Source organism: Ranitomeya imitator, unplaced genomic scaffold, assembly GCF_032444005.1.
Source record: "Ranitomeya imitator isolate aRanImi1 unplaced genomic scaffold, aRanImi1.pri SCAFFOLD_590, whole genome shotgun sequence".
NCBI classification, from domain to species: Eukaryota; Metazoa; Chordata; class Amphibia; order Anura; family Dendrobatidae; genus Ranitomeya; species Ranitomeya imitator.
Window position 1 is genome coordinate 306827 of NW_027193464.1, and position 26003 is coordinate 332829.

Below are 26003 nucleotides of genomic sequence, written 5' to 3' on the forward strand. Positions count from 1 at the left end.
CCGGGAGCCCCATAGAGAATAAATGGAGCGGTGGTCGGGCATCCGGGAGCCCTATAGAGAATAAATAGAGCGGTGGGCGGGCATCCGGCAGCCCCATAGAGAATAAATAGAGCGGTGGTCGGGCATCCGGGAGCCCCATAGAGTATAAATGGAGCGGTGGTCGGGCGTCCGGGAGCCCCATAGAGAATAAATGGAGCGGTGGTCGGGCATCCGGCAGCCCCATAGAGAATAAATGGAGCGGTGGTCGGGCGTCCGGGAGCCCCATAGAGAATAAATGGAGCGGTGGTTGGGCGTCTGGCAGCCCCATAGAGAATAAATAGAGCGGTGGTCGGGCATCCGGGAGCCCCATAGAGAATAAATGGAGCGGTGGTCGGGCATCCGGGAGCCCTATAGAGAATAAATAGAGCGGTGGTTGGGCGTCTGGCAGCCCCATAGAGAATAAATGGAGCGGTGGTCGGGCGTCCGGGAGCCCCATAGAGTATAAATGGAGCGGTGGTCAGGCATCCGGCAGCCCCATAGAGAATAAATGGAGCAATGGCCGCAGCAGCAGGGCGCAGGAGCGCCGCTCATCCAGCACCCTCCATTCACGTCACTACAAGCCTCAGGAGTGCTGCCCGCACGGGTCATCCAGCTATACACAGCGACAGCTTATATACCAAGGGACTTGCCCTCCTACCCTATGCCTGCCACCTACATATGTATCCTAGCGTGCATCAAGTAACCCCATGAATAAGGCCCGGGAGGGTCGAAACGTTGGGTTTCTATCTGCACTTTTTGTTTCCTTTTTGTGGCAACCTGTTTTGTGAACACAATAAACTTGTTATATATTTGCATCATACCAGCTTCAAGTGTGCGGTAATTTTTGATATTGGAGCAATAGTCGGGCATCTGGCAGCCCCATAGAGTATAAATAGAGCGGTGGTCGGGCGTCCGGGAGCCCCATAGAGTATAAATGGAGCGGTGGTCGGGCATCCGGGAGCCCCATAGAGAATAAATAGAGCGGTGGTCGTGCATCCGGGAGCCCTATAGAGAATAAATGGAGCGGTGGTCGGGCATCCGGGAGCCCCATAGAGAATAAATAGAGCGGTGGTCGTGCATCCGGGAGCCCCATAGAGAATAAATGGAGCTGTGGTCGGGCGTCCGGGAGCCCTATAGAGAATAAATGGAGCGGTGGTCGGGCGTCCGGGAGCCCCGTAGAGAATAAATGGAGCGGTGGTCGGGTGTCCGGCAGCCCCATAGAGAATAAATAGAGCGGTGGTCGGGCGTCCGGCAGCCCCATAGAGAATAAATGGAGCGGTGGTCGGGCGTCCGGGAGCCCCATAGAGAATAAATGGAGCAGTGGTCGGGCGTCCGGGAGCCCCATAGAGAATAAATGGAGCGGTGGTCGGGCGTCCCGCAGCCCCGTAGAGAATAAATGGAGCGGTGGTCGGGCGTCCCGCAGCCCCGTAGAGAATAAATGGAGCGGTGGTCGGGCGTCTGGCAGCCCCGATAGAGAATAAATGGAGCGGTGGTCGGGCGTCCGGGAGCCCCGTAGAGAATAAATGGAGCGGTGGTCGGGCATCCGGGAGCCCCATAGAGAATAAATGGAGCAGTGGTCGGGCGTCCAGCAGCCCCATAGAGAATAAATGGAGCGGTGGTCGGGCATCTGGCAGCCCGATAGAGAATAAATGGAGCGGTGGTCGGGCGTCCGGGAGCCCCGTAGAGAATAAATGGAGCGGTGGTCGGGCGTCCGGCAGCCCCATAGAGAATAAATGGAGCGGTGGTCGGGCATCCGGGAGCCCCATAGAGAATAAATGGAGCGGTGGTTGGGCGTCCGGCAGCCCCGTAGACTATAAATGGAGCGGTGGTCGGGCATCCGGGAGCCCCATAGAGAATAAATGGAGTGGTGGTCGGGCGTCCGGCAGCCCCATAGAGAATAAATGGAGCAGTGGTCGGGCGTCCGGCAGCCCCATAGAGAATAAATGGAGCGGTGGTCGGGCATCTGGCAGCCCGATAGAGAATAAATGGAGCGGTGGTCGGGCGTCCGGGAGCCCCGTAGAGAATAAATGGAGCGGTGGTCGGGCGTCCGGCAGCCCCATAGAGAATAAATAAAGCGGTGGTCAGGCATCCGGGAGCCCTATAGAGAATAAATAGAGCGGTGGTCGGGCGTCCGGGAGCCCCGTAGAGAATAAATGGAGCGGTGGTCGGGCGTCCGGCAGCCCCGTAGACTATAAATGGAGCGGTGGTCGGGCATCCGGGAGCCCGATAGAGAATAAATGGAGCGGTGGTCGGGCGTCCGGGAGCCCCGTAGAGAATAAATGGAGCGGTGGTCGGGCGTCCGGCAGCCCCGTAGACTATAAATGGAGCGGTGGTCGGGCATCCGGGAGCCCGATAGAGAATAAATGGAGCGGTGGTCGGGCGTCCGGGAGCCCCGTAGAGAATAAATGGAGCGGTGGTCGGGCGTCCGGCAGCCCCATAGAGAATAAATAAAGCGGTGGTCGGGCGTCCGGGAGCCCCGTAGAGAATAAATGGAGCAGTGGTCGGGCGTCCGGGAGCCCCATAGAGAATAAATGGAGCGGTGGTCGGGCGTCCCGCAGCCCCGTAGAGAATAAATAGAGCGGTGGTCGGGCGTCCCGCAGCCCCGTAGAGAATAAATAGAGCGGCCGTTTCCCAGTACATTGTGGGGTGACTCCTCCCGCAGGACCTTCTACAGCTGAAATGTCCATTTTTATATTGACTCTTCTGTAGTGAAACCTTCTTGCACGGCAGCGTTCCTCCTCCACCCGCCTAGGACTTTTGCCCGCACTGCACATGGCAGCAGGAGGCGCGGAGACTCTTCCCCACAGTCACAGAATACCTCTTATTATAAGTGACGGTTTCCATTGTCTTCACACGGTTTTTGCAGGTTTTCCGCGTAGAAGCCCCTCGCCCGGTTTTCTTCGTGGCGTCCCGTGGGCACCATGCTGACATTGGAGGCATCACCCCCGGCTCCATGCCGCCCCATTCCAAGTCCTTGAAGGAAGAAGGCGCCGTCTTTATGTCCTTCAAACTCGTGAAGGAAGGAACATTCCAAGAAGAAGGTGAGCGGACGTGACACCCCTGAGGGTAAAAACCGCAAAATTGGGTAAGGCAGAAATACTCCTGACTCTAAACCTGAGACCCCCAGTAGCAGCTGTAATTCTCCCCCCGCTGCTTATACACGATGAGAACGTGTCACCTGTTCTGGAGCGTTGGGCAGAACATTGATATGTGACCACAAAAGCTGCAAGAATGTTCCTTTTTTGTATAATGTTTAAGCTTCTTATATCTAAAATGTAATAAATAGCTGCGGTACGTTACTGTATTACACTTCAGAGCTGAACTCTTCTTCCTGATTACTATTAGAAATCATCAACAATCTGTAACTCAGGATCAGTAATGTAATGTATATACACAGTGACCGCACCAGCAGAATAGTGAGTGCAGCTCTGGGGTATAATACAGGATGTAACTCAGGATCAGTAATGTAATGTATGTACACAGTGACTGCACCAGCAGAATAGTGAGTGCAGCTCTGGGGTATAATACAGGATGTAACTCAGGATCAGTAATGTAATGTATGTACACAGTGACTGCACCAGCAGAATAGTGAGTGCAGCTCTGGGGTATAATACAGGATGTAACTCAGGATCAGTAATGTAATGTATGTACACAGTGACTGCACCAGCAGAATAGTGAGTGCAGCTCTGGGGTATAATACAGGATGTAACTCAGGATCAGTAATGTAATGTATGTACACAGTGACTCCACCAGCAGAATAGTGAGTGCAGCTCTGGGGTATAATACAGGATGTAACTCAGGATCAGTAATGTAATGTATGTACACAGTGACTCCACCAGCAGAATAGTGAGTGCAGCTCTGGAGAATAATACAGGAGGTAACTCAGGATCAGTAATGTATGTACACAGTGACTGCACCAGCAGAATAGTGAGTGCAGCTCTGGGATATAATACAGGATGTAACTCAGGATCAGTAATGTAATGTATGTACACAGTGACTGCACCAGCAGAATAGTGAGTGCAGCTCTGGAGTATAATACAGGATGTAACTCAGGATCAATAATGTAATGTATGTACACAGTGACTGCACCAGCAGAATAGTGAGTGCAGCTCTGGGGTACAATACAGGATGTAACTCAGGATCAGTAATGTAATGTATGTACACAGTGACTGCACCAGCAGAATAGTGAGTGCAGCTCTGGAGTATAATACAGGATGTAACTCAGGATCAGTAATGTAATGTATGTACACAGTGACTGCACCAGCAGAATAATGAGTGCAGCTCTGGAGTATAATACAGGATGTAACTCAGGATCAGTAATGTAATGTATGTACACAGTGACTGCACCAGCAGAATAGTGAGTGCAGCTCTGGGGTATAATACAGGATGTAACTCAGGATCAGTAATGTAATGTATGTACACAGTGACTGCACCAGCAGAATAGTGAGTGCAGCTCTGGAGTATAATACAGGATGTAACTCAGGATCAGTAATGTAATGTATGTACACAGTGACTGCACCAGCAGAATAGTGAGTGCAGCTCTGGGGTATAATACAGGATGTAACTCAGGATCAGTAATGTAATGTATGTACACAGTGACTGCACCAGCAGAATAGTGAGTGCAGCTCTGGGGTATAATACAGGATGTAACTCAGGATCAGTAATGTAATGTATGTACACAGTGACTCCACCAGCAGAATAGTGAGTGCAGCTCCGGAGAATAATACAGGAGGTAACTCAGGATCAGTAATGTATGTACACAGTGACTGCACCAGCAGAATAGTGAGTGCAGCTCTGGGGTATAATACAGGATGTAACTCAGGATCAGTAATGTAATGTATGTACACAGTGACTGCACCAGCAGAATAGTGAGTGCAGCTCTGGAGTATAATACAGGATGTAACTCAGGATCAATAATGTAATGTATGTACACAGTGACTGCACCAGCAGAATAGTGAGTGCAGCTCTGGGGTATAATACAGGATGTAACTCAGGATCAGTAATGTAATGTATGTACACAGTGACTGCACCAGCAGAATAGTGAGTGCAGCTCTGGAGTATAATACAGGATGTAACTCAGGATCAGTAATGTAATGTATGTACACAGTGACTGCACCAGCAGAATAGTGAGTGCAGCTCTGGGGTATAATACAGGATGTAACTCAGGATCAATAATGTAATGTATGTACACAGTGACTGCACCAGCAGAATAGTGAGTGCAGCTCTGGGGTATAATACAGGATGTAACTCAGGATCAGTAATGTAATGTATGTACACAGTGACTGCACCAGCAGAATAGTGAGTGCAGCTCTGGGGTATAATACAGGATGTAACTCAGGATCAATAATGTAATGTATGTACACAGTGACTGCACCAGCAGAATAGTGAGTGCAGCTCTGGAGTATAATACAGGATGTAACTCAGGATCAGTAATGCATGTACACAGTGACTGCACCAGCAGAACAGTGAGTGCAGCTCTGAAGTATAATACAGGATGTAACTCAGGATCAGTAATGTAATGTATGTACACAGTGACTGCACCAGCAGAATAGTGAGTGCAGCTCTGGGGTATAATACAGGATGTAACTCAGGATCAGTAATGTAATGTATGTACACAGTGACTGCACCAGCAGAATAGTGAGTGCAGCTCTGGAGTATAATACAGGATGTAACTCAGGATCAGTAATGCATGTACACAGTGACTGCACCAGCAGAACAGTGAGTGCAGCTCTGGAGTATAATACAGGATGTAACTCAGGATCAGTAATGTAATGTATGTACACAGTGACTGCACCAGCAGAATAGTGAGTGCAGCTCTGGAGTGAATATTTGCTTTAATTACAAGATTGTTGGTTCTTGGGATTTCTAGCCCTATTACTCCATGGTACCTTAGTCCCAGTAAAATATTTTTTCCTTCTTGCGTCCTGACAGCGGTCACTGAGGCTCTAATGGCTCCAGGACTAATACCTGGCAGCAGTGGAACCCGTAATCTCCATGATAATTTATCGGACCTGCGAGCTCAGGTAGCAGCGAATCAGAAGGGCATCCAGTTGGTGAATGAGCTAATCGACATCTACGGTCTGGAAGTGGTGCAGGCATACATGGCACATATTCAGGTGAGTGTTGGGCACTGCCAGTCACTAATTATATATCTGGCTTATTGTTAAGTGTTCTAGAATATAATGAAATGACCCACATCACTTAATTCACACAGCCCATCCTAGTCACGTGTCAGCATGACGTCTGTCTCAACTGTCAGAGGAGCTGTATGGAAGCACACAACAAACCGGAGAGGTAACAGGAGGGAAACACATCTCCTCAGCTGACTGAGGACTAAAGCTGGAGAAAAAATCTTTAGTATTCAGTCAGTCGAGAAGGTTTATTTATTCTCCTGTCACAGTCCTTCTAAGCAGCTCAATGGCATATGCGCTTACAATACATCTCCTCTGTCAGGTCTCGGGAGCGGTTTTTCTTTTTTAGGCTGCAGCTCGGTACACTCGATTAGGATGGCCTACTATTAGAATTGTGTAACAGGAGCCATTCTATCACTTTCATGGAGAATCCCTTTAAGGTCTAACTATTGATTCAGGAGAACCTGCAGTAGAATGTCTATGTCTGCCTCTAGTTCCTCACCCGTCCTCTCTCCATAGAATGAGCATCAATTGTCCTCTCCCCTCTCACTGATGAGAAACTGTTTTCACTAAAGACAAATGTTTCCCCTGAATTGAGTGAAAGATCAATCCATGAGGAAAAACAGCAGATTCCTCTGATAAGATGTTTTACAAAGTTACTTATTTTTATGTGTATTAATGAATTATTAACACAAAATATATAATGATGGATCAATAATAAAACTGCTTTAACACTAACCATCTGCCCCATGTATAAGAATATAACTACTATAATACTGCCCCTATGTACAAGAATATAACTACTATAATACTGCTCCCTATGTACAAGAATATAACTACTATAATACTGCTCCTATGTACAGGAATATAACTACTATAATACTGCTCATATGTACAAGAATATAACTACTATAATACTGCTCCTATGTACAAGAATATAACTACTATAATACTGCTCCCTATGTACAAGAATATAACTACTATAATACTGCTCCTATGTACAGGAATATAACTACTATAATACTGCTCATATGTACAAGAATATAACTACTATAATACTGCTCCTATGTACAAGAATATAACTACTATAATACTGCTACCTATGTACAAGAATATAACTACTATAATACTGCTCCTATGTACAGGAATATAACTACTATAATACTGCTCATATGTACAAGAATATAACTACTATAATACTGCTCCTATGTACAAGAATATAACTACTATAATACTGCTCCTATGTACAAGAATATAACTACTATAATACTGCTCCTATGTACAAGAATATAACTACTATAATACTGCCCCTATGTACAAGAATATAACTACTATAATACTGCTCCTATGTACAAGAATATAACTGCTATAATACTGCTCCTATGTACAAGAATATAACTACTATAATACTGCTCCCTATGTACAAGAATATAACTACTATAATACTGCTCCTATGTACAAGAATATAACTACTATAATACTGCTCCTATGTACAAGAATATAACTGCTATAATACTGCTCCTATGTACAAGAATATAACTACTATAATACTGCTCCTATGTACAAGAATATAACTACTATAATACTGCTCCTATGTACAAGGATATAACTACTATAATACTGCCCCTATGTACAAATGCTTGAATTGCTTGCCTGAGGAGGTGGTGATGGCGAACTCAGTCGAGGGGTTCAAGAGAGGCCTGGATGTCTTCCTGGAGCAGAACAATATTGTATCATACAATTATTAGGTTCTGTAGAAGGACGTAGATCTGGGTATTTATTATGATGGAATATAGGCTGAACTGGATGGACAAATGTCTTTTTTCGGCCTTACTAACTATGTTACTATGTTACTATGTTACAAGAATTTAACTACTATAATACTGCCCCCTGTGTACAATATAACTACTATAATACTGCCCCTATTTACAAGAAATTAATTACTATAATACTGCTCCCTATGTACAAGAATATAACTACTATAATACCGCTACTATGTACAAGAATATAACTACTATAATACTGCTCCTATATACAAGAATATAACTACTATAATACTGCCCCCTATGTACAAGAATATAACTACTATAATACTGCTCCTATGTACAAGAATATAACTACTATAATACTACTCCTATGTACAAGGATATAACTACTATAATACTGCCCCCTATGTACAAGAATATAACTACTATAATACTGCCCCTATATGCAAGAATATAACTACTATAATACTGCCCCCTGTGTACAATATAACTACTATAATACTGCCCCTATTTACAAGAAATTAATTACTATAATACTGCTCCCTATGTACAAGAATATAACTACTATAATACTGCTCCTATGTACAAGAATATAACTACTATAATACTGCTCCTATGTAAAAGAATATAACTACTATAATACTGTTCCCTATGTACAAGAATATAACTACTATAATACTGCCCTTATGTTCAAGAATATAACTACTATAATACTGCCCCTATGTACAAGAATATAACTACTATAATACTGCCCCCAATGTACAAGAATATAACTACTATAATACTGCCCCTATGTACAAGAATATAACTACTATAATATTGCCCCTATTTACAAGAAATTAATTACTATAATACTGCTCCCTATGTACAAGAATATAACTACTATAATACTGCTCCTATGTACAAGAATATAACTACTATAATACTGCTCCTATTTACAAGAATATATCTACTATAATACTGCCCCTATGTACAAGAATATAACTACTATAATACTGCTCCTATGTACAAGAATATAACTACTATAATACTGCCCTATGTACAAGAATATAACTACTATAATACTGCTCCCTATGTACAAGAATATAACCACTATAATACTGCCCTATGTACAAGAATATAACTACTATAATACTGCTCCCTATGTACAAGAATATAACCACTATAATACTGCCCTATGTACAAGAATATAACCACTATAATACTGCCCTATGTACAAGAATATAACTACTATAATACTGCTCCCTATGTACAAGAATATAACCACTATAATACTGCCCTATGTACAAGAATATAACTACTATAATACTGCTCCTATTTACAAGAATACAGTTAGGTCCAAATATATTTGGACAGAGACGACATTTTTCTAATTTTGGTTATAGACATTACCACAATGAATTTTAAACAAAACAATTCAGATGCAGTTGAAGTTCAGACTTTCAGCTTTCATTTGAGGGTATCCACATTAAAATTGGATGAAGGGTTTAGGAGTTTCAGCTCCTTAACATGTGCCACCCCTGTTTTTAAAGGGACCAAAAGTAATTGGACAGATTCAATAATTTTAAATAAAATGTTCATTTTTAGTACTTGGTTGAAAACCCTTTGTTGGCAATGACTGCCTGAAGTCTTGAACTCATGGACATCACCAGACGCTGTGTTTCCTCCTTTTTGATGCTCTGCCAGGCCTTCACTGCGGTGGTTTTCAGTTGCTGTTTGTTTGTGGCCTTTCTGTCTGAAGTTTAGTCTTTAACAAGTGAAATGCTGCTCAATTGGGTTGAGATCAGATGACTGACTTGGCCATTCCAGAATATTCCACTTCTTTGCTTTAATAAACTCCTGGGTTGCTTTGGCTTTATGTTTTGGGTCATTGTCCATCTGTAGTATGAAACGACGACCAATCAGTTTGGCTGCATTTGGGTGGACCTGAGCACACAGTATGTCTCCGAATACCTCAGAATTCATTCGGCTGCTTCTGTCCTGTGTCACATCATCAATAAACACTAGTGACCCAGTGCCACTGGCAGCCATGCATGCCCGCGCCATCACACTGCCTCCGCCGGGTTTTACAGATGATGTGGTATGCTTTGGATCATGAGCTGTACCACGGCTTCGCCATACTTTTCTCTTTCCATCATTCTGGTAGAGGTTGATCTTGGTTTCATCTGTCCAAAGAATGTTCTTCCAGAACTGTGCGGCTTTTTTAGATGTTTTTTAGCCTTTTTATTCTTGATGCTTATGAGTGGCTGCACCGTGCAGTGAACCCTCTGTAGTTACTTTCATGCAGTCTTCTCTTTATGGTACATTTGGATATTGATACGCCGACCTCCTGGAGAGTGTTGGTCACTTGGTTGGCTGTTGTGAAGGGTTTCTCTTCACCATGGAGATTATTCTGCGATCATCCACCACTGTTGTCTTCCGTGGGCGCCCAGGTCTTTTTGCATTGATGAGTTCACCAGTGCTTTCTTTCTTTCTCAGGATGGACCAAATTGTAGATTTTGCCTCTCCTAATATTGTAGCAATTGCTCGGATGGTTTTTTTCTGTTTTCGCAGCTTAAGGATGGCTTGTTTCACCTGCATGGAGAGCTCCTTTGACCACATGTGTACTTCACAGCAAAACCTTCCAAATGCAAGCACCACACCTCAAATCAACTCCAGGCCTTTTATCTGCTTAATTGAGAATGACATAACGAAGGGATTGCCCACACCTGTCCATGAAATAGCCTTGGGGTCAATTGTCCAATTACTTTTGGTCCCTTTAAAAAACAGGGTGGCACATGTTAAGGAGCTGAAACTCCTAAACCCTTCATCCAATTTTAATGTGGATACCCTCAAATGAAAGCTGAAAGTCTGAACTTCAACTGCATCTGAATTGCTTTGTCTAAAATTCATTGTGGTCATTTCTATAACCAAAATTAGAAAAATGTTGTCTCTGTCCAAATATATATGGACCTAACTGTATATCTACTATAATACTGCCCCTATGTACAAGAATATAACTACTATAATACTGCCCCTATGTACAAGAATATAACTACTATAATACTGCCCCCTACGTACAAGAATATAACTACTATAATACTGCCCCCTATGTACAAGAATATAACTACTATAATACTGCTCCTATGTACAAGAATATAACTACTATAATACTGCTCCTATGTACAAGAATATAACTACTATAATACTGCCCCTATGTACAAGAATATAACTACTATAATACTGCTCCTATGTACAAGAATATAACTACTATAATACTGCCTCTATGTACAAGAATATAACTACTATAATACTGCTCCTATGTACAAGAATATAACTACTATAATACTGCCCCTATGTACAAGAATATAACTACTATAATACTGCCCCTATGTACAAGAATATAACTACTATAATACTGCTCCTATGTACAAGAATATAACTACTATAATACTGCCCCTATGTACAAGAATATAACTACTATAATACTGCTCCTATGTACAAGAATATAACTACTATAATACTGCCCCTATGTACAAGAATATAACTACTATAATACTGCCCCCTATGTACAAGAATATAGCTACTATAATACTGCCCCTATGTACAAGAATATAACTACTATAATACTGCTCCTATGTACAAGAATATAACTACTATAATACTGCCCCTATGTACATGAATATAACTACTATAATACTGCCCCTATGTACAAGAATATAACTACTATAATACTGCTCCCTATGTACAAGAATATAACTACTATAATACTGCCCCCTACGTACAAGAATATAACTACTATAATACTGCCCCTATGTACAAGAATATAACTACTATAATACTGCTCCCTATGTACAAGAATATAACTACTATAATACTGCCCCTATGTACAAGAATATAACTACTATAATACTGCCCCCTATGTACAAGAATATAACTACTATAATACTGCCCCTATGTACAAGAATATAACTACTATAATACTGCTCCTATGTACAAGAATATAACTACTATAATACTGCCCCTATGTACATGAATATAACTACTGTTATTGTATTATGCTATTTTTCTTTGCTCATGTTGTTATTTTATCATTTTTGGAGCGATGTAGTGCACGTTCTTTTTGTTTAGGGTAACGCAGAGGTTGCAGTGAGAGACATGCTGCGGGAGTTTGCTCGTCGGTGGGAGCAGCAGACAGGAGCTCTAGAGGTGGAGTCTGTAGATTACATGGATGACGGGTCTCCTATCAAGCTGAAGGTGAAGATTAACAATGAGGAGGTAAAACCTATCGCGCTGTAATTTGCTGTAGTTTCGCAGTTTCCAGGTTTGGTATAAATAACTGGTAATAGTGACGCCATGTAGTGATGCAGGGGAGGCGCAGATCGTGTCTTTCCTGCATCCTGAGCTTTTTGATATATTTATATTGGAGGCGGACACATTTATTTGGATGGGACTGATCTGTACTCGGATTTTACAATTATCTGCTTTCTGCAGAATATTTTTTTTTTTTTGTAATTTGTTTGGCGCAAATTACCGGACCGCAGTTTGGATCGGTTGTAGAGGTCAGTGGGGAGGTCGGTATAAGAGCTTTTTTTGTTGTTTTTTTTTCGTTTTTTTTTTTTTTCCATTTTGCATTTATTTTGCTCTGAGAAACAAATGAACCAAAACATAAGTTTTCCTGATCTGCTCATCGCTAATTTACATACAACTTGATTCTATTTAATGATCAAAATGTAAGACGTTTGACGTAACAGTCTAAGAATAGATTTTTTTATATATTTTTTCAGCTGTTGATTTTTATGTCTTTATAACCATTTTCTATTCATAACTTTTCTACGACTCTCCTTATGCCCAAGTGTTCTGGTCTGCATGGCTCCGTGTACGGATTAATATTGTGTAATTCCTTCATTCGCCTCTCGGGCGCAGATCTTTTATTAATTTTTTATTTTTATTAAGTCAGAAATGTTATGAGGAATTACAGTAAATGTTCTCCACTTGTCTCAGGGCAGCGCGATCTTTGATTTCACTGACTCCGGATATGAAGTCTTTGGGAACTGTAATGCCCCTCGAGCCATCACCCTCTCCGCCCTCATTTACTGTCTACGCTGCATGGTCGGCCAAGATATTCCACTAAACCAGGTCAGCGGAGACATCTCTCCACGTGTAATCGATGAGAAGTTAATGGATGAGACCCCAGAAGCACTCACAGTCCATGGGTTGTCGGGGGATTCATGCTGCCACAATCACAGGAGCCCGGCCGCACGGCTACAGCTCAGAACCTTTCCCCTGAATATTTCCAGCGTTTCAGAGGAAATATGTAGTAGTTAGAGGTTTCGGCCAGTGTCCTCTCCAGGTTTGGTTCCCAGCACCACTCCAGGTGATTGACAGGTCTCTTGCATTGGGAGAAACCTATCAATCGCCTACAGCGGTGGTGGCAGTTGCCGGCCAGGGACAGTGGTGGACCAGTCTGATCTCCGGTTATGGTCCCCAGCTGGATCTTCTAACTAAATGTTCTCTGAAACACTGGAGAACTTCGGAGAACATTGTTCCTGCCTGTAATCGTGCCGCCAGCATCTGATTCATGCTGCGCTGAGTTTTGGAAACTTGTATCTTGTGACAAGTTCACTTAAAAGTGCAGATAAAATAATGTATAATCTATAGAACCATATTTACTCCAGAAAGGAAGGACCATGACTCTGGGCCTCACTGATTTTTTTTTTATTTTTGGAATATTTTTTTTAGGGTTGCCTGGTGCCCATTCGAGTCATTATCCCAAAAGGATCGATCCTGGACCCCTCTCCGGACGCTGCCGTTGTAGGGGGCAATGTGCTGACATCACAGAGGATTGTTGATGTCATATTTAAGGCCTTTCAAGTTTGTGCGGCTTCACAGGTGAGATGGGCTGGGCCTCATTCACACTATTATGCCGCGAGTGCAGACCCCGGACTCTGGCGCACCAACTCCAGAACCCACTACAGCCATTTTTTTTCTTGTTTGTGTTGTTTTTTTTCCTCATTTTTTACAAGAGCCACCACGTTTTATTTTTCCCTTGACATAGCTGTATAAGGGCTCGTAGTTTGAGAAGAGTTTTAGTTCTGAATTTCACCGTTCACTTTACCATATAATGAACTGAAAAAATTCCACGTGGGATGACATGATTAAAAACACAATTCCACCATCGTTTTTTGGGTTTCATTTTAACGGCGTTTATTATCGGTTAAGAATGACCTGGAATCCGAATTCTCCATGTCAGTACGATTACGGTGATACCAAAATTGTTATGATTTATTTTACTAAACTTTAAAAAATTCTGAATTTCATGGAAAAAAAAAAATCGCCTTGTGGTGCGATCTTCTTAGACCCATAACTTTACTTTCCATCGATGAAGCGGAGTATGAGGTCTTGTTCTGATAACATTTTACAGTACATAAAACTTTTTATTGCTTTTTTTTTCAGTGGGAATTGATATAATTAGGGGATGAATATACAGTGGCTTTCAAAAGTATTCACCACAGTCACCCCCTCCCCCCACGCTTATCATTTCTCGTGTTTTGCTACCTCACAACCTGGAATTTCGCTATTTTTTTTTTTTGAGGGTTTGCATCAGTTCATATAAAGAACATGCCGACAATTGTGAACATTTGGTTTTCTTTCCTTTTGTGAAGCAAACAACAAATGGGACAAAGTAACTGAAAACTTCAGTGTGCATAACTATTCACCCCCGTACTTTGAAGACCCTCCTTACAGCTGCAAGTCGCTTTGAATAAGTCTCTATGGGCTTTCCACATCTTGCCACTGGAAATTTTGTCCATTCCTCAAGTCAAAACCGCTTCTTCAGTTAGATGGTTTCCTCAGGGTGAATAACAGTCTTCAAGTCTGACCACAGATTCTCCAGTGGATTAAGGTCTGAGCTTTGTCTAGGCCACTCAAAAACATTTACACTTTTCCCCTAAACCACTGTAGTGTTGCTATAGCAGTAATATTTGGGGTCATTGTCTTGTTGGAAGGTGAACCTCCGTCCCAGTCTCAAATCACTGACCGACTGAAACAGGTTTTGCTCAAGAATATTATTGTATTTCGCACCATCCATCTTCCCCTCGACTTGGACCATTTTCTCTGTGTCTGTTGCAAAAAACATCCCCACAGTATGATGCTGCCACCACCATGTTTCCAAGAACACCATCCCCACAGTGAGTGATTAGATGTATTGGTTTGGCAACAGACATAGCATTTACCTTGGTGGCCAAAAAGTTCAATTTTGGTCTCATCTGAACTCAGCACCTTCCTCCACACATTTGTTGAGTTTCCTTCAAATCTTTTGGCAAACTCAAAGGATCTTCACAAATTTTGTTTGTAAGTAGAGGTTTTTTGTGCCTATTCTTCCATAAAGGTCACCCCAATGGAGTGTACAGCTTATTGTGGTCATATGGACAGATACCCCACTCTCTGCTTGGGAACTCAGCAGCTCATTCAGGGTTACCTTTTGTCTCTTTGCTGCCATTCTGATTAATGCACTTCTCATAGGATGAGAGTTTTGGTGGGCAACCCTCTCTTGACAGGTTTGGTGTGGTACCATGTTCTTTCCATTTAATGATAATGGATTTGATGGTGTTTGATTTCATTTGTTGTTTGGAGTGTTTGGAGATCTGCTTGGTCTTCATAGTGTTTGGAGATCTCCTTGGTCTTCATGGTGTTGTGTAGAGATCTCCTCGGTCTTCGTGGTGTTGTGTAGAGATCTCCTTGGTCTTCATGGTGGTGTTTGGAGATCTCCTTGGTCTTCATGGTGGTGTTTGGAGATCTCCTTGGTCTTCATGGTGGTGTTTGGAGGTTTCCTTGATCTTCATGGTGTTGTTTGGAGATCTCCTTGGTCTTCATGGTGTTGTGTGGAGATCTCCTTGGTCTTCATGGTGGTGTTTGGAGATCTCCTTGGTCTTCATAGTGTTTGGTTAGTAGAGCCTCTTGCTTAATGGTGTTGCAGCCTCTGTGGCCTTTCAGAAAAGGTAAAGCATATACAGTACCTTGCGAAAGAATTCGGCCCCCTTGAACTTTTCAACCTTTTCCCATATATCATGCTTCAAACATAAAGATACCAAATGTAAACAACAAGTGAAACACAATTGTGAAGTTGAACAAAATGTATTGGTTATTTAAAATTTTTGTGGAAATTCAAATACTATAAAGTGGGGCGTGCAATATTATTCGGCCCCTTTAACTTAATACTTTGTTGCGCCACCTTTTGCTGCGATTACAGCTACAAGTCGCTTGGGGTATGTCTAAATCAGTTTTGTACTTCAAGAGACTGAAATTCTTGCCCATTCTTCTTTAGCAAGCAGCTCGAGCTCAGTGAGGTTTGATGGAGATCGTTTGTGAATAGCAGTTTTCAGCTCCTTCCACAGATTCTCGATTGGATTGAGGTCTGAACTTTGACTTGGCCATTCTAACACCTGGATACATTTATTTGTGAACCATTCCATTGTAGATTTTGCTTTATGTTTGGGATCATTGTCTTGTTGGAAGACAAATCTCCGTCCCAGTCTCAGGTCTTTTGCAGACTCCAACAGGTTTTCTTCAAGAATGATCCTGTATTTGGCTCCATCCATCTTCCCATAAATTTTAACCATCTTCCATGTCCCTGCTGAAGAAAAGCAGGCCCAAACCATGATGCTGCCACCACCATGTTTAACATTGGGGATGGTGTGTTGAGGGTGATGAGCTGTATTGCCTTTACGCCAAACATATCATTTGGCATTGTTGCCAAAAAGTTCGATTTTGGTTTAATCTGACCAGAGCACCTTCTTCCACATGTTTGGTGTCTCCCAGGAGGCTTGTTGCAAACTTTAAACTACACTTTTCATGGATATCTTTGAGAAATGGCTTTCTTCTTGCCACTCTTCCACAAAGGCCAGATTTGTGCAGTGTACGACTGATTGTTGTCCTATGGACAGACTGTCCCACCTCAGCTGTAGATCTCTGCATTTCATCCAGAGTGATCATGGGCCTCTTGGCTGCATCTCTGATCAGTCTTCTCCTTGTTTGAGATGAAAGTTTAGAGGGACGGCCGGGTCTTGGTAGATTTGCAGTGGTATGACACTCCTTCCATTTCAATATGATCGCTTGCACAGTGCTTCTTGGGATGTTTAAAGTTTTGGAAATCATTTTGTATCCAAATCCGGCTTTAAACTTCTCCACAACAGTATCACGGACCTGCCTGTTGTGTTCCTTGGTCTTCATGATGCTCTCTGTGCTTCACACAGAACCCTGAGACTATCACAGAGCAGGTGCATTGATACGGAGACTTGATTACACACAGGTGGATTATATTTATCATCATTAGGCATTTAGGACGACATGGGATCATTCAGAGATCCACAATGAACTTCTGGAGAGAGTTTGCTGCACTGAAAGTAGAGGGGCCGAATAATATCGCACGCCCCACTTTTCAGTTTTTGAATTTCCACAAAAAATTAAAATAACCAATAATTTCGTTCAACTTCACAATTGTGTTCCACTTGTTGTTGATTCTTCGTCATAAATTTACATTTGGTATCTTTATGTTTGAAGCATGAAATGTGGGAAAAGGTTGAAAAGTTCCAGGGGGCCGAATACTTTCGCAAGGCACTGTATACTGACAGACCTGTGACACTTAGGACGTTCCCATGTGTACAATCTATCTAAGCATGTGGCTCATGAAGGGAATTGCTTGCACCAGAAATTTTTAAGGACTTCACAGCAAAAGGGGTGAATACATATGCCCATGCCAATTTTTAGTTATTTGTCTCTTATATTTAATTTATGCCTATTTGTTTTTTTTAATTCAGCAACTTAGATTATTTAGTGCTGAGGCATCACACACAAATCGGATTACAAAAATATTTAAACACGGTGATGTAATGTAACAAAATAGGTACAATGCCAAGGGGGTGAATACTTTCACAAGCCACTGTAATTGGAAATATTTACCAAAATATTTTCACTACTCCATCCAAATTCCCCATGATGTATGAAGAAGCAGCACATCTCTGCGGTGCCATCATCATAATGGAGTCCTTTTCTTCAGGGATGTATGAACAACATCACATTTGGGAACCAGAACATTGGATACTATGAGACGGTGGCCGGCGGTGCCGGGGCCGGTCCACATTGGGACGGGAGAAGTGGAATTCATAGTCACATGACCAATACGCGAATTACAGACCCGGAGATTCTGGAGAGACGGTACGAGGAATAATGTATATGGAGGCCAGATAGTGATATTGGGAGTCAGATCAGAGTGGTTTTCTTGGATTGTGATTATTATTTTGTAATTTGTGCTTCACTTGTTAGTCTTTCTAAGGGACTTGACCCTCAGATCCCTTGATACTGTAGTATTGCAGTATATAGAGCAAATGATGGTCTCCTATGAAGCATAGTCATAGGTGTACCAGGATGGCACATGGGTTAACATGGCAGCTGGGGTCTACTGAAAACATCAGCCCCCCAAAATGCATCACTGGGGGCCGATAGGGTCTGGTGTGTGTAGGCATAAGAACGATCAGTGATTGACAGAGTCAATTAAATAGTTAACAGCAGCTTCATCTGACGATAGCGGCTCCTGAGCCTCACACCGTACATGTGGACCCAATGACGATGTAATATATAGGTCTAAGGTCCACTTCCGTCTGTCTGTCGGTCACGGAAATCCCACGTCGCTGATTGGTCGCGCCCAGCCGGCCGCTACCAATCAATCAGCGACAGGCACAGTCCGGCTGTGAATTGGCCCCTCCCTACTCCCCTCCAGTCAGTGCCCCCTCCATACTCCCCTCCAGTCAGCGCCCATATAGCATTTTAGCAGTCCATTAACGCTGCCATTAACCCTGTAAGTGTGACCAACTTTTTACTATTGATGCTGCTTATGCAGCATCGATAGTAAAAACATATAATGTTAAAAATAATAATTAAAAAAAATCATTATATTCTCACCTTCCGGCGTCCGTGGCAGCCTTTCCCGCTCCTCGCAACCCTCCGAGCCCAAGAATGCATTGCGGCAATGACCCATGATGACGTAGCGGTCTCGCAAGACCGCTACATCATCACGGGTTATTGCCGCAAGGCATTACTGGGAACGGAGCATCGCTAAAGGCCTAGGTTGGATCCAGGGGCCGCCGGAAGGTGAGTATATAACTATTTTTTTATTTTAATAATTTTTTTAACAGCTATATGGTGCCCACGTTGCTATATACGACATGGGTTGTGTTATATACTATGTTGCTGTACTCTACACTATGTGGGCTGTGCTATATACTACGTGGCTGTGCAATATACTAAGTGGGTGTGCTACATACGAGGTGGGCTGTGTTATATACTACGTGGGCTGTGATATATACTACGTGGCTGTGTTATATACTACGTGACTGCAATATACTATGTGGCTGTGTTATATACTACGTAGCTGGGTTATATACTACGTAGCTGGGCTATATACTACCTAGCTGTGCTATATACTACGTGGGCTGTGTTATATGCTTCGTGAGCTGTGAGACTCTTTTGCCCGGGGCCCTCAAAAACCTGCCGCTGGCCCTGGCTTCACTGATTGGTCACGGCCGGCTGCGAACAATCAGCGACAGGCGCAGTCCGGCCGCGAATTGGCGCGGGATTTGAACCACGCTTCGCTAATTGGTCGCGCCCGGCCGGCTGAATCCTGTGTATTCATTGCATTATTCTGAAATCTTCATAAATAAACTACACACATATTCTAGAATACCCTATGCGTTAGAATCGGGCCACCATCTAGTTGTTAATATTTGAGACATAAAATAAAAAGTTATCTGTAGATGTAGCTATAGGGTCGCCTTCATTTTGCAGGACGGGTTGTATTTCTCAAAGGCATCATTTTGAGCTAATAAGACTTTATACTTTTTCCTCTACGAGAGTAAATAATTAGTAAAGCAAATATAAAATTACTTATGTGTTTTGTTGTTTTTTTTTATTAAATCTGTGTGGGGAAAAAATAACTCAACTTGCATATAAATGTGTAGGAATACAGTGAAAAAGTTGGTTGTTTTTTTTACAATTTAGTACTTTTCCACACTAAACCCATCATTTTTCAATAGCTACGTCACGAACACCAGAACAAATAACAAATGTATCAAGGAATGTTAGGACACCATTGAAAATTGTTACTGGGAAAAACTTTTTTTTTTAATTTATTCCTTTGGAGGATACTTTCTTTCTACAATGCTTTGCAGCACATGCCAATCTGTGAAGAAGTCCACTTGGATTAATGTCAAACCGACATTATTACTAATTTCATGCAGGAGAATCTACTATAATCCAGCAGAGATGGGGCTAGATGTTTCCTTCAGTTTGTTCCTGTGCCTCTTTCTTTAGGTACCCAGTGGTCCTGAAGCGTTTCCAGTTACGTCCGGGCTCCGGTGGTCAGGGAAAGTTCTGTGGTGGTGACGGTGTGATTCGGGAGCTGCTGTTCAGAGAATGTGTCATCTTATCGGTTCTCACAGAACGAAGAGTGTTCCGACCGTACGGAATCCAAGGTGACACGATAGATCTTCCTCGTGATACCGCCTAATGTCACTGTGCCTAATAGCAGAGCTATGGAGTAAGTACATACATGGTAGACACCAGTCAATCAACTGGAGTGAGGTGGGGCGCAGCTGACCTTCATTGGACCAGACATGTCTCAACCTGTGGGCCCTGGACGGCTTTCAAACTACAGTCAACATCGAAATCACAACACAAGCAAGGAAAAGTCATAGAATTATAAAAATCACTAGATCAAGACATATTAATTATATGCAAAGTATGAAAAATTGGAAACCACATTTTCAAAACATTTAAAAGTTTTTCAGTATCGGATATGTTTTTGTGCAGATACACAGGCTCTTAGCACACCAACTCTTCTATCACTGAGGTTATTTATGGTTGCTTGTCTGAAGAAAGTTCTGGCAGCTCCTGTATAATCACCGACCTATGACATCCCCAATGTGCTCGATGATAGACAAGTCCGGACATGATAGACAAGTCCTTTAGGCCACCTGGGGCTCGTCGCTGAGGAGGAGAGGCCTCAATTCCAGCCTCCCTTGCCATGTTCTTCTGCCGCACAATGCCTTTTGAGCAGGGTGACTTGAGATCTATGGATGCCTGTAGATGGACATCTGGCTTGAAGCTCAATGCCTTCTGATGGTTTGTGTAGACACTGTTTTTGATGTCCTACGCTCTGTATGTGGCATCTAATTTTATTTGCAGTACAACATGGATCACTCACTACATGTCTTTTTTGCTAAACTGACAAGATCATTTGGGCAATGCCATGAAGGTGCTTTCACGAGGGAATGTCACACTGGTTCTAATCTCGGAATGATGGTGTGGGGTAACTGGACTCTTCTAGTCTCCCTTCCGGGTACATTAACAGCTCTACTTTACGTTGATGTGGTCATGTAACCATTAGTGCGGCCATTTTTTTGGAGTCCCATGAGCTGTTTTTAAACATGATAAAATGAGACTTCATGTTGCCTGTGCTACTATATGACGCCTACGTGGCCTAAACGGGCTACCGCTGCATCATTTACGGACTTTTCTCCCATCGAACACAGCTGGACATTATTGGTCAGTAAATACACAGGAGTTGCCACCAGCAGATCTTGATGATTTGCTCAAGAGCATTCAGTGCAACAAAATATTCGTCAGATTACCATTAAAGGGACACTGTCACCTGAATTTGGAGGGAACAATCTTCTGCCATGGAGGCGGGGTTTTTGGGTTTTTGATTCACCCTTTCCTTACCCGCTGGCTGCAATATTGGATTGAAGGTGATTCTCTGTCCTCCATAGTACACGCCTGCAATTGCTTTTAACAACCAATCAATTACTTTAATTCTAGGTGGATCTCCTGGTGCCCCTGGGCTCAACATCTTGCTACGAAGTCAAGGGAAAAACATTAACTTGGGTGGGAAAACATCTGTTTCATTAGAACCTGGGGTAAGAGAATTCATCTTACACATTATTATTGTCCCAAATGTATGAGCTTCTTAAGGCCTCATTGGTTGTCTCTTTTCTGCTTGGTTGTCTTGATCATGGGTAAAGGGATTGCAGATGTTAGAGAGGCCGGGTACCTAGAGGCAAGGTCAGCTCCAGGTAGAGGTGGACCCTGCATTGCTTTCTACTTCTTCCCGAAACTATATATTTTTTTAATATTTAGGGCAGCAGTGATGTTACGAGGGCTTGAGGCCCTAAATTACCATGCAGTACACACCATCTGTATTTTCCATTTTGGGGTCCTTTCTGATCTCGATTACACTTCAGATGTACAATCACGTCAGACAAAGAAGTCTCCAGCATCATCATGGTTGTCTTGTCCATGCTATCAGCACCCCACAATCATATTGCTGGTCTTTACTTGGCATAACAGACATACCAGCAAATCTGCCAGATGCTTTTCTTCTACATCACAACCCCAGGGACATTGGCCTGTTATGGTTGAAATATAGATTGTATGTTTAATTTTTTTTCTCACCCAGGACATATTCACTCTTCATACCCCTGGAGGAGGAGGGTACGGTGATCACAAGGGCGGTGATAATACCCAAGTGCCTATAAAGAGTCAAAGTCGCAGTTTTGCAGAGCGAGGAAGTGTCTACGATTATCGGATGGCTCAGGAGACCGTGTGAATCGCTCCAGGAGTCTGAGATCCACGACTGGGCAATGGATGCAGTCGTAGCGCTTTTGAGACAATCCGCTCTCACTGTCCTAGAAGATTATATGATAGAATTTTACTAATAAAAAATAAAAAGAAATAACACTTTTCATAAATTTGTTTACATTTTATTTTTTAGTTTCTTGATATGATTTAAAAAATTGAACACAAAAACTCTGAGTAAATGGAGAACAAGGACCAATAGGTTTTATGGTTCAGTAACGTTTTTTGAAAACGTAGATCTTGGTTAACCGGTAAACGGTGGCGGCAAAGACCAACATGAAGCCACATCCAGCGTCCATCTGGAATGGACAGAGTTGACAAGCACGGGCATACAATATCTTTCCTTTATAACTTCAAAATGAAACCCAATACAATTTATGTGAAAAAGCTTAGCAGATCAGCTGGTAAAGTGCTGTTACCGGTGAGTAATATACTCGCCTGTTACCAATGTGCAAAATTCAGGCACAACTCTAAATGAAGAATCGGTTCAATCCATCGGCTGCCGCAACGGCCGTTATTCCCTGGACTGAAGAGACCTGGAATTACAGATGAAACGACGAGAGAAAATCCATGAACTAAATGTGCGCTGCCAAAAAGTAGGTAGTCCAGGCGGGTGAGAAATACAATTTATTCATAAATGTACTGACAGACCTGATGAAGGAGCCTGATCGACTCCAGAACACGTAGTTTGGCTAAATTATGTCTCTTATCCTCCTGGACTTCCTACTCCTCGGCATCGCACCTTTAGCCCATGGATTTTCTATAGTTTCATCTGTAACTCCCAGCCTCTTCGGTCCAGCGAATAACAGGCGTTGCTGCAGCCGATGGATTGAACCGATACTTCATTTAGACTTGTGCCTGATTTTTGCACAATGGTTACAGGCGAGTGTCTTTTCTTTCCTCTGTCTTGTTCATGTAAGACAAGGACAGGACCATAAAGAAATAAAAGTGATGTGAGATGGAGAAACCTCCTATAAAGATGAATTATGAACAGGTCACCCTTCTTGTAAAGCGGGTAAGAAAGCCATAGAAGCAATGACCGGGGATATCATGGGTTGAAGTCTTTTGTTCCATGATTGTTGAATGTTGTGAGGAGCTGGCCACGGACTAAAGACTATTGGATCAATGCCTGTAGAATGGAGTCTAGGGGACGCAGACTTTTCCATCACGGAGCACCGGTTGCATCAATATTGTTGGGTTATATTAGTGATTTGCTTGCTCGTCAGTTCGTCCTCAGGAATCAATGTTTCCATTCAGTGACCGCAAGCAGAGGAAGGCGTGCAGGCTGGATCTTATTTATACCTAAGGCCAAACAGGAAATTGCCAAAGATAAATGTAAAGCAATCATTCTATTAATATCATCTGTATCTCAAGTCACTGTGCATCCAACAACTAGGTCCATTGTGTGGATGGAGATTGTATGTAGACCCAGGGGAGCCGTCACTACATGGGGTCTCACATGGAGTCCCAGGTGATGGGCTTCTGGAATATGCATCATTCTTTGAGATAAAATCAAATGTTTAAACACGTGGTGTCTTTATTTCCTTCCCCCTTAGTCATGCAGTTGTTGGAGTGACTTCGAAGGGAGAGGATCCAAGCTGAGGTGGATGGATGGCCTATGAAGTTTTGGAGATCGGTTGCCGGCTAGGCTAAATCCCCCTGCTATGACTGAGGGATTTGTCGTCTGGATTTCATAAAGTTTCTTAAGGATTGTTGGTCCTGGATACATGGACTTCTGTTGTGTTATTAGTCGCCTGGACTGAGACTACAGAAAATAATGGTGGAAGACATGAAATCTGTGGCCAACCAAAAATTATTGCCATAGTAATAAAATTGGAGGGAGCCGGCAAAGTTATAGATAGAGGAAAACATTTTTTGTGTAATTTTGCAGGGTTCTACACTATAGGTAAGGGATCTTAAGGAGGAGTTCAAGCAATCTATGGATGATTGGTAATTGGTGTGATAGGATTGAACACTTCCACAGGAGCTGTTGGTCAAGCTCTTCCTCCAATCCAAGGACATAAGGGTTCTAGGGTCCCCCAAGACCAATATGTCGTAGAACAAAAACGGTGTGTTGGAGCATTAGTCGACATGTACAAATATTCAAATGATATTAATGGAGCTGAAAATGTATGAACCAATGTCAAGGATTTCAGAAAACTGCGTAATTATTAGAACATCATCCAGACCCCTGCAGGAAGTAAATATTCACCTTTTATAGCACAACCTTCTGGCATTAGTATATATATCTCTGGTATTAGATCTGATAGACAGGGTGACTGTAGTAAAAAAGGAACAAGTAACATTAGCAGCTGTTTGATATACAGGTAGATAGATATGATACCTCTGCACAGAGTGTGCTGATCAACCACAGGAGGACACAGGAATACTTACGCTTTAAATCTTCCACTGGTTTATTAAATATACTGCATAGACAGTGCAATGTTTGAAGAGCAAATGCTCTTCCCTGCCTAGAAGGAAAACAGTAATGTATGGCACAGTCCTTGTTGCTACAGGGATACCGCCTGCTTCAGGAACAAACACAAGTTTGTTTTCCTTAACATGAAGACACTGCTCCAGAACATGTACCACCAGGCCCACCCCACTCCGAATGCTCTAGAAGGCTGGGTATTTAAAGGGAACCTGTCACCTGAATTTAGCGGGACAGGTTTGCGTTCATATGGGCGGGGTTTTTGGTGTTTGATTCACTCTTTCCTTACCCGCTGGCTGCAATATTGGGTTGAAGTTTATGCTGTGTCATCCGAAGTACACGCCTGCACAAGGTAATCTTGCCTTGCGCAGGCGTGTACTTCAGAGGACACAGCATGAACTTCAACCCAATATTGCGGTCAGCTGGTAAGGAAAGGGTGAATCAAACACCCGAAAACCCTCCCCATATGACCGCAAACCTGTCCCACCAAATTCGGGTGACAGGTTCCCTTTAAACCATTGTGGAGTGAGAGGAGTCCAGAGGATAATCAACCTAGCACTAAACGTGGCTGATTAACCCTTCTCAGCTAAAATGTTCCAGCACACTAAAATCTAACAACGCCCGTGCTACATATCTACCCTTCAGTACTTTGCCAGTGACTTTGTCACATATTTCCCCTTCTGCCAAAAGCCAGGGGTTTTAGCACCTTCAGTCACCAAACAGGGATGTCTGGACAGGGCATCTGCATTACCACGCAGCTTCCCAGACCTGTGTTCCATATGAAAGCTGAAGTCCTGCAGCCCTGTGTTTCAACTCTTGTAACACCATCTCTGCTTTAAGAGACCATTTGCCCAGCATTGGGTTCCTGCCCTTAAGAAGGTTGATCAGCGGTGCGTCCATCATGGTGAAATCCGACATACACCGCTAATAGTATCCCATCATTCCCAGAAATGGACGAATCTGTTCCTTGGAAACTGGTTTTGGCCAATT

General features: G+C 42.8%; 1 protein-coding gene across 3 annotated transcripts in view; it reads left to right on the forward strand.

Moving 5' to 3' along the window:
- LOC138653385 (5-oxoprolinase-like) overlaps positions 1-22695 on the forward strand; it is a 49927-nt gene extending 27232 nt beyond the window's left edge. For all 3 annotated transcript variants that reach the window (XM_069743241.1, XM_069743240.1, XM_069743242.1), the window contains 9 exons: positions 2885-3059; positions 5950-6134; positions 12026-12172; positions 12899-13033; positions 13637-13786; positions 17952-18109; positions 20261-20421; positions 21767-21864; positions 22404-22695. In XM_069743241.1, coding sequence (XP_069599342.1) covers positions 2885-3059; positions 5950-6134; positions 12026-12172; positions 12899-13033; positions 13637-13786; positions 17952-18109; positions 20261-20421; positions 21767-21864; positions 22404-22553 — 1359 coding nt within the window. In that variant the 3' untranslated portion in view covers positions 22554-22695. The remainder of the gene's footprint in view (positions 1-2884; positions 3060-5949; positions 6135-12025; positions 12173-12898; positions 13034-13636; positions 13787-17951; positions 18110-20260; positions 20422-21766; positions 21865-22403) is intronic.
- Positions 22696-26003: the final 3308 nt, after the last annotated feature.